Source organism: Amborella trichopoda, chromosome 3 (genome assembly GCF_054954075.1).
Source record: "Amborella trichopoda isolate Santa Cruz 75 chromosome 3, AtrichopodaSantaCruz75HAP2 v2.0, whole genome shotgun sequence".
Taxonomy (NCBI): Eukaryota; Viridiplantae; Streptophyta; class Magnoliopsida; order Amborellales; family Amborellaceae; genus Amborella; species Amborella trichopoda.
In genome coordinates, this window is record NC_142338.1 from 42,530,703 (window position 1) to 42,540,390 (window position 9,688).

At 35.0% G+C, this 9,688-nt stretch overlaps 1 protein-coding gene across 2 annotated transcripts in view; it reads right to left on the reverse strand.

The window, feature by feature from the left end:
* Positions 1-6,840, reverse strand: part of LOC18422673 (zinc knuckle (CCHC-type) family protein) — a 32,957-nt gene extending 26,117 nt beyond the window's left edge. The window contains exons 1-2 of one of the 2 annotated variants that reach the window (XM_011625597.3): positions 6,510-6,840; positions 4,099-4,161 (exon numbers count right to left, since the gene is read on the reverse strand). In XM_011625597.3, coding sequence (XP_011623899.2) covers positions 4,099-4,161; positions 6,510-6,722 — 276 coding nt within the window. In that variant the 5' untranslated portion in view covers positions 6,723-6,840. The remainder of the gene's footprint in view (positions 1-4,098; positions 4,162-6,509) is intronic. The other variant, XM_088860603.1, reaches the window with a different exon arrangement.
* Positions 6,841-9,688: the final 2,848 nt, after the last annotated feature.

Genomic DNA, 9,688 nt, shown 5'->3' on the forward strand with positions numbered 1-9,688 from the left:
CATGTCACTTGTTTTTACATCCACTTAAAAGCAAAAATAAAAGCAACAAGTACAAAGCTATAATTATATACATTTGTCACTCACTCTTCCACACACTAAAAAGGTAAATAGTAAAACCACTAATAAAAGGCAAATCTACTCTTTATAAAACAAAACTACTTTAGGAAAACCATGTATGGGTTCTTTGTGAGATATTTTTAGATGATTCTGGGGATTGCTCTGGTGACTCATTTTCAATAATGTTGCTGACCTTTTTTGCAATCTCTCCCATTTCTCAACCAAATCATCTACAATTTGATTCAAATTGTTCGTAGAGGCGCTCTCTAACATACCCCTATTTTATTAGATTGAAAAGCAAAATAGAAAATTTGAGATTCCAAATATCATGAGTTTTTTTAAACCAAAATCAAAAATCTTGAATTTATCTCTCGCTGTATCACCACCTTCGTTCAAATTTTTCCCAAGATAGTCCCATCACATTGATCTACAAAAGCCGTTACAAAACAAAACACTCTAAAACCCAATTTTCATTTTCTACTGCTATTTTCTTCCCAAAGTGTTTCTTGACTTTTATTTTTTATTTTTGATTTAGTTATATGGCTCCTATTAGATGAAATCAGATATTGGATTTTGATTTTGTGTTTTTTATTTTTTGCCTCTCTATTTTCTTTTTCCCTTTTTTTTTTCTTCTACTTTTAAAAAATTGGCCGCGTCCACCAAGTTGAATCAAGGATAAGGATTAGGCTGGCGCGGCTCGAGACTGGGTGTAATAGGTTTGACCCACTGATCCAAGTTTTTAAAACCTAGATCAGACCCTGAATTCATGAAACAATGAGCATGTTCTCATTGAACTCTAGATATCCAAGGCCACTATCTCACATTGCTTCTAATTTTGGGAAACCCCATATTTTTTGGGCATTTTCTGATCACATCCTTGATTTCATGGAACCATGAGCAGTTCTCTCTCTCTCTCTCTCTCTCTCTCTCTCTCTCTCTCTCTCTCTCTCTCTCTAATAACCAAGAGCGTTGCTTGCATGCACATGCCTTAACATTTTTCTTGGTCAACAACATTTTACATATGCCTTATGCATACGCCTTAGATTTGTAGGGCACATGTTCAGTTTAAGCTTTGACTTGTGAGAGAAGACTATAATTACCTCCTCAATTGTGGTTTACCCATGGGTTTCTAGGCCACCGACCCACCTTAAACATTGCAAGAAAATGAAAGAGGTCGCACAAAAGATTATGGCTAGGCTATGGTTTGGGAATGCTCTTTCATTAAAAAAAGTCATAATTCATTTCATGAACATGACAAAGTTATTTTTCTGAATATGACAAAGTTTAAGGTTGTTCCTGGTTGTGGCAGTAGTGTCAGGCCTATTTCCTAGAACATGATGTAACTAATTGACAACACGAAAGGGTCTTTTTTTGGGGAGGGGGTTAGGGAGATTGAAATCATGAATTTCAAAAAGGATTTGAGATTATATATAACCCAACATATGATGCCAAATGAATGGTCGACAGGATGGGATCATGGAAAAGAATTTGTTCAATTATCTTTTTCATTTTTTTTTTGGATGTTGAAGAATTTGTTTAATTATCTAAAAACTACACTTCATATCGCAAGTTTCAATCAGATAATAGCCCATTGCAGGGGATGATACTTCTATTTACTTAATCAATGTTGTACCAAAAAAAAAGGAAAAAGAGAATGTCATATAAATAAAAGAGTTGACAGTGCAACAAACCATATAGGGCAATTGATAAAGTACACTCATGGTAAAAAAATAACTATATAGTGAAAAACATGAGATGCATCAAAGATTTTAAAGCTGTGAACTAGTACCCAAGCTGGTCCGGTCCACCCACTTGGACCAGCCTGTCAACCCCTGGAACGACGGTTGGACATGTGAACCGGTGGACTGTATGGTCCTAATGGAGGCTCCAACAAGCCCTTTTTATTAAAAAAAAAAAAAGTCCACAATTTTGGGCTCTTTTGTCCTTTTCAATGTTTTAAAAAGCAGACCGCCCAACGCCTAGGAAGTCCAGAAGGTCGGGGCACCGCTCCCAGGCCTAAGCAAGTTCCCTGGACACCCAAGGAACCCGCTTAGGAGGGGCACCCAGCGCCCAGCCTTAGGCGGCCGCCCAGGGCTTGCACCCCTCCCAGGGGCAGAAATGCCCATTTTTTGGTTTCTTTTTAATACTAAAAGGGAAAAATCGTAGGTTTTAGGTTCATTTGAAACCTAAACCCCATTTAGAGCCTATTTTAGAGAGAGAAAAACCCCCAAAAAACTAGCTTTTGGTGATTTCTATAGAATCTAAGGGTTTCTCAAAGTTACGAGAATTTGATCCAAGCATCACTTATTAATATTAGATTTAGTGGACTAACAGACCATGAACGTATGGAGTATGGAGGATAGTGTGCTATGTGGACTTGTGTACTATACATTTGATGTGCCCTAAGTCCCTAACTCTTATGTGTTATACTTATACTATTAGACTGTAGAAACATTTTTCTTTCTACTTAGCCGCCAAGGTTCTAGGCATTCGTTTAGGCGCTGGGTGGCCTGGACCCCCCCTGCCGCCTATGCGCTACCTAGCTTTTTTGAAACACTGGTCCTTTTAAAAATGCAAGGGGACATTTTTGTCATTTAAATGTTTTGGGTGGGTTTGGGGATTAAAAAAGATGGTTTCTAGAGGGAAAGAGAGATAGAAACTAGTGATTTTTGCTCTCTCTCTAAATCAAACCCCAAGAATGTTTGTTATCCCATTTTCTATTATTGTTGTTTTATATTAGGAAAAATAGAAAGAAATCAGTTTCAATAGGGTATAGGTAAAGAAATAATCTTTTTAAACTCTTCTTTCCATAAGAGTGCATTCGATTATATCTTCTAATCATGTCAATGGTTACTTTTTAATGATTTAGTATATTCTTGTTGACATTTTTTTTTTTTTTTGGAAGTATTATATTCTTGTTGATATTGGCCTAAGTGTTTGTTTATATGCATCATACTACATTTTCCTTTTTTTTTTTTTTTTTTAATTATGTGACTGGTCTATACCTACATCTTTTTTTTTTTTTTTTGAAAGGTTAAAAACTATACCTACATTAGCATTCAAGAATATCCTTTAGGCTTATTTGCAAATAATGAATGCAATTTCACGCCATAGATGACAAATTTCCCATCAAAAAATTCCCTTTGAGCAATGCGACAAGTCAAATATTGTGCAAAGATGACACATAAAATTCTCCAAAACTAACAAATTTTGGAGAATCCAATAACAAATTGTTCGTTATAAATCTATAAGACTCTAATTTCAGGCCTCAAAAGATTTTCACCACTACCTTCTTTTTACGTTTCTTTTAACAAATTGATCAGCAAGACAACTGTAGAGATGGCACTCCATAACTCAAGCACTTCAGTACTTAGATCATTAATCTCATGAAGCATTCCTCAAGGTGAGACAAGCAATAAAGTTCCATAGAACAAACAAATACGATAATTTCTAAGTTTTTAATGTTAATTTTCTCTACATATATATTCATGGTTGATATAGAGAGTACCAGTAAAGATATCCATTGACAATATAAAGAATGCCAGTATTGGTGCATTGGAACGGGGGTGAAGACAAGTCAGGTTGAGTCTCAACCTGTTAATCGCTAATGTGATGGTTGAGGCATCCCATAGCACCGTTTTTTTTTTTTCTCTCCACTCCATAGCAAGGCACTACCAAACATTATCCCATTGACCACTATGGTAAGTTTAAGAGCTAGCATACTTGACTTCAATGTACTCAATAGCCCTTTCCAAATGTAACCTTAAAAAGTGGTCTCGTATCAAGTAACGCCTAATGACCTATGCACCAATACTGATGTAAAGTATCTCGATAACTATGATTGTTAAAAAAATTAGATAGTAGAATTGGTTAGGCAAGCCACTAAACCCCGAATACTACAATCGATAACCATGGTAAAAAGTGAAAATCAGAACTGCAGCTAAATGAACATGCAGATTAACCTCAAACACATGGACACATATAAAAACCAAGGACGTTGATGACCTAGAACAAGTTGAAGTACAAGAAGGTTTATTTTACCTTCTCCTTCTCTTTCTTCGAAATTGCAGCAGTTTGTCGAAAAAATTCTTGCTCTTGGGCAAACTGGGAAAAAGAAATCACAATGACATAACAACTCCCTTTTAGATCCCAATAAACCTCATACTTGATTAACAAAATAGAACATACACATGACAACTACCAACAACTATGGAAGGGATCCCTATCAATGAACAAAAAACGGCCGCCTTGCCGCTTAGGCAGCCTTTTTTCCAAAACGCCTAGCCTTGGACTAGGCGCCCTGCTTAAGGCGGATCCTTCAAGGCGCCCGCCTAGGCGGCACAAAAGGCGGGCGCCTAGGCACCACCTCACCCAATGACAGAAAAAAAAAAAAAAAACTCGAGCAATATCTAAAATCATCATTTTAACCCCTAAAAAGGGGGGAAAGAGTTTGGAGGGCCATTCTTGCTCCCAAAAACATTGTTAGTGAAGTTTAGAGTGAGAAAAAACTTGAAAAAAACAAGATTTTGAAGATTTGTGGAGAGATCAAAATTTTTTTTGACCTCCTCAAATGGTCACAAAATTAAAGGATATTCATCCCCAATCTTTTTGAGGCTTTTAGTGGTTGTAAAAGAGGAGATTTGGGAACCAAAACATTTGAGTTTGCTCCCAAAAACATTTTTATTAAATAATTGCATATTTAATTTTTTTTTTCAATTTTGTGTTAAATCATTGCAATTTTGATGCGTATGTTTTACCTAGATTTATGTTTGGCTTAATAAGAACTCAATATATTAAAGGGTCAATGTACAAATAATGTAAAAATTATTTTTACTTCATTTCCTATTTGAAGTTTTTTAGATGACCATCTTTTAATTCTTTTTTGGATGGCTCATCTTGCTTTTGTGTGTATTTACAATTTTCACTTTTTGTAAATGTTTTCAAGTTCGACTTTTGAGTTTTAACTGTTTAATTTACAGTCTAAAATCATAAATGTTTATGTTTGATATGTACTCCTGACTTCTGAGTTTTGAACAATATATTATATACAAAACCTACTTATTAAATAAAAAAAGTCATTTCTATATACAATGAAATTGGGGGGAGGTGTGGGAAGGCCAAAATCTGCAAGAATCTGCACTTCCCCAAAAGGCAGGCCCTAGGCAGCCCAGATCCCAAACCGCCTAGGCGCCCGCCTCCATGTTTCTGAAAATTGATATATATCATTCTCAAGAAAAAACAATTAAAGGGATCCATCCAAAGAAAGGATTATTGAGAACCACAATAATCGGTGTTACCCCATAACTTTACTTTTTCCATCTTAAGACATCCGCATATATCAAGCCACCGATAAGGCTAGGACAATTCTTGATTCAATTCAAGGGAGAACACGCAGAAAGAGAATACACATGTGTAATAGGGAATTTAACTGGAAAAGGAAACTCTCCCTATATCAAATACTTCATATCCAAATTAAATCCACATTACTAATGGAAATAAATAGGAGTATGAATTTTGAATTCCTTCCTCCAACTCCTTTTCCCTCTTATTTCCTAAAAACTCTCTTTAAGAAAATGCATAAGTTTGGAATTAGTAGATCATCCCTCTCCTCTCAGCCATTCTCCATTGCTACTTCTAAGGAAATTCAATAACATCATATCTATATCTAACTCCAACCATTTCTTAGATTCTCTCTCTCTCTCAAATGGGAAGTAGGAGTTGCCCTAAAAAAAGGAATGAAAAGTAGAAGCCACATCTCATGTATTTCCTAAAATTTCAAATCTCTTATTTTAAATTGGTATAAATTATTTCTAAAACAAACAATTTTTCATAATTAAAATCTTAGAAAATCATTATAACAAATGTTGCATATAGGAATTATTTTATGAATTGTTGAAAAATCAAATTGTTTAATTTCGACATAAATTAGTTTAAAATAAATGAAAACAAATGCAACTAAAAAGGTGAAAAATGGGATAATGTACGATTTCTTTTCTAAAAGTTCAATTTTATTATTTTTAAATTGGCATTAATTACTTTTAAACGAAAGAAAATTCATAATTTTAATCTTTCAAAAAACTGATCATGTATTAGATGATAAATAATAAAGTTGTCTTTTCATGGCACCAAAAAACTTATCATGTATTAGATGATAAATGAAGCAGGAGAGACTGAAAGAGATAAAGATACATGATGATATATAGAATGAAAGAGAAAACGGAAATAGAAAAGAAAACAAAAGAAATAAGATAGGATGTACACATGACAATCATCACCAAAATTAGAATGGAGGGAAGCCCTCCAAATAGATGATTGTTTAGAAATGCAGTTGTCGCTGTCATTCAAAACTTTCCTTCTCTACCCAGAAAGAAGCAGGACAGAGAGAGAACAACAAATATATGCAACGAGAGAAAAAAAGGTCGAGGGCGAGAGAGATAGGGTTTGGAATTTACCTCACGGGCGACTTCTTGAGCTCTGCGATGGTGCTGAGCGTCAGTTTGTTCAGCAATCCATTTTCGCCTCTGGTTAGGGTAAGAGAGGGGGTGCCAGGGCTTCTGATTCAGATAAGAATGACTCCATGCCGTTCCAGCTTTTATCTTGTAATCAACCTCGCCATTCTCAGAGAACCTCTTGCTCAACCTCATTCCTGGTTCGTCGTCCTCCATTTTTTCCAACTGCCTCTGCTCCTCTTCCTGACTGCGATCTAATTTCTCAGCGTCGCCATGGTAGAAACCCTCATTTGAAGGAAAGGTCGGGAACAAACAAATAAACGTGGGGAGAGGTGCGGAAAACAAAGCAGCAATGCACTTATATATGGGCAATATAGCGTGATCATATAGATCAGGACGGTGGAAAATGGATAATGGCGTGGCTCCAAAACGGCCGTAATTAAAAATAACGGCCGTTATATTTGATCCTGCTCTTCGGGGTTGGTGTTAGTATTGGTGCAGTATAAACATTATGGCCTACCATCGAAGTCAGTTTTGATGCATAAGAAATGGCAACAAACTTAACGTTAACATTATCAAATGGGTGGTTTCTATAAGGTTGCAACCTTAAACAATCTAACTAAGGTGGACTTTTAAATTTTATCATAGTATATATTTTTGAAATAAAATAGTCTTAAGATTATCGTAAAATCTTTTTTTATATCTAATTATAAAATTTTAAATTTTAAAAATGGTTAAAATCAAGTAGATCTATAAACATATGGAAATTTTGAAAATAGACGGTGTAGATAATATGTTGTAAGATGCACTATTTTTGAGATCCAAAATCTTTTTATTTTTCATAGTCATACATCTCTATGTCAAGATGATCATCAATCACAGGGTTTTCAACATTAAAACAATCTTTTTCGATGAATTTTTGAGGTGCATCTGTAATTCTACATTTCAAGGTTGCAATGTTATATAAACTTTTCCCATATCAAAAAAAAAAATGGCAACAAAACTGAAATTAGTGTGTATTCCAAAACAATTAGTACCCTAAACCAAGGATATTATATACACCCCAGCTACATGGGAAGTCCAAGGGACCCCAGAGGTTATAAAAAGAGGCCAAGAATTCTAACCCCTAGTTTTGTCTTTTTCTTTTTCGAGAATCCCCTTCCTTTTTTAACCAACTCCTATGCTCTAAATCACTTTTCCTTCTCCTTTTAATCTTGTTTAACTCTTACTCCTATAAAAGGTGAGAGGAAGATTATCAATTATTTACTATGCACAATGGAAGGGCAACAGAGTAGAGAGAAAAAGGAAGAGGCTTATGGGGTGAAAAGAGAGGGAGAAGAGAAGGAAGAGAGGGGGAAGCATAATGAGGTAGGAAAAAAAAAATTATGGGGATAAAAAAGAAAGTGAGAGGTTTATAGGGTAGAGAGAGAAAGAGGGAGACGATAATGGGGTAGAGGGAGAAAGAGGGTAAGGTTCATTGTGGTGAGAGTTAATAGAATAAAAAAGAGAGTGAAAGTATTGTGGGTTATATTTTTGGGGAAAAAAAGACAAAATATATTAGGAGATTTTTCGAGCTTTTTATAAACTTCCGGGGGTTTTATGGGATTTTCATTGACCTGGAGGTATATACATGATTATTAATTTAAAAGGGGGGTATATGTCTTTTTTTATTATTTTTTCATGTTAAATACAAAATAATTTTACTATTGGGAATCAATCTTCCAAACTCTAAAATGCAACCAACCACTTTAACAGGCACATCAACAATGAAAAGTGATATATTCTATTTTACATATAACTTATTTGTTTTGCTCTCCTTTTTTTTTTGTTAGATTGCCCATATGAAATTGTTGATTTGGACGATTCAGATCCGGATTAGTGGGTAGATGATCCACCCCACATGCATTTTTAAAACACTATCTTAAACAACAACTAGTTCATATGAACCCAATGGATTAAATGGAATATGGGCCGATTTGATGGTCACGACCTCATTTTGTATTTGAATTTTTATTTTTTTTTTCTACGAATCTCAAGTTATTTGGATTTGTAAAAGAAAATTACAATTCAAATATAAAATGAGGTCGTGACCGTCAGATCGGCTCAGATTCAATCTGAATCTAAGCCGTTGGGCTCCTGTGTTTATATGAGCTAGAACATTTTCATATATATATACACACACACACATATGAGAAATAATGATCAGTATTTGAAAAAGTATTTTCTTTATTAATAAAAATATGTTTATATATTTGCCATTCTTAAGCTATTATTTCAATTTTATATATTCAGTGAGAATGTTTACCCCTAGTACAAAAGCTATGGTCAGAATTAACCTAGCTATCAAATGTGAAATTGTGCAGCTAAAGGTGTACCATTCATTGTGTTCATGGAAAAAAAAAAAATTACAAAGGTTAGAAAAATTTATTGCTAAGGAATTACAACAAATTTACAAAGGTTAAAAATTCTGAGTTGCTTTGATTTCATATACAGTGGACCCATGTCTCACAAGCTCTCTATGAATTTTAGGATCTTGATCTCAGTAGAACACTGCCTAGTTTAAAGGTTGAAAGGCTTGTGAATGTAGAGATACTGCTCTTTCAAGTTATGGAGTGGTTAAATTATGTAAACCACCTGGGCTTACATAATTCATTTTGGAAAAGAACCAGCAATCAGGTATTGGTGGAATCGGAAAATAGGTGCATGGTGGATTGTGTTTGGAGCTAGAAAATCACCTTTAAAAGGGTTAGTTGTTTTTGTGGATTGTGCCACATCCTTTGAGCGGATTTCTGGAATGTACATCAGAGATAGGAACAATCATATTGTATATTACAAACGGAATGCACTAGCCTTCAGCAGCGAAAGCAATGTTGTAAAACTCCTCTATCAAAAGGTTCGAGCAAAATGCTACTGTAATGAGCACCCTCAAATTCCAGGTACACAAAAGAATAAGAAATTGTGCCTTAGGCTGTTACAACTTTGTCCTCCAGCTCAATGATCAAATATGAGATGCACGCTGAACTTGGCAATATTCGCTGGCATGTCACCTTGGCTAGTGCTCAATATCTGCCTAAAATTATCATCGCCATCACCGTCACTATGTTGGCTTCTTCGTTGACCTGGCACCTCCAAATTACTCGATGAATGCTCCTCTTTTACCACCTACAATCACCTAATGATGT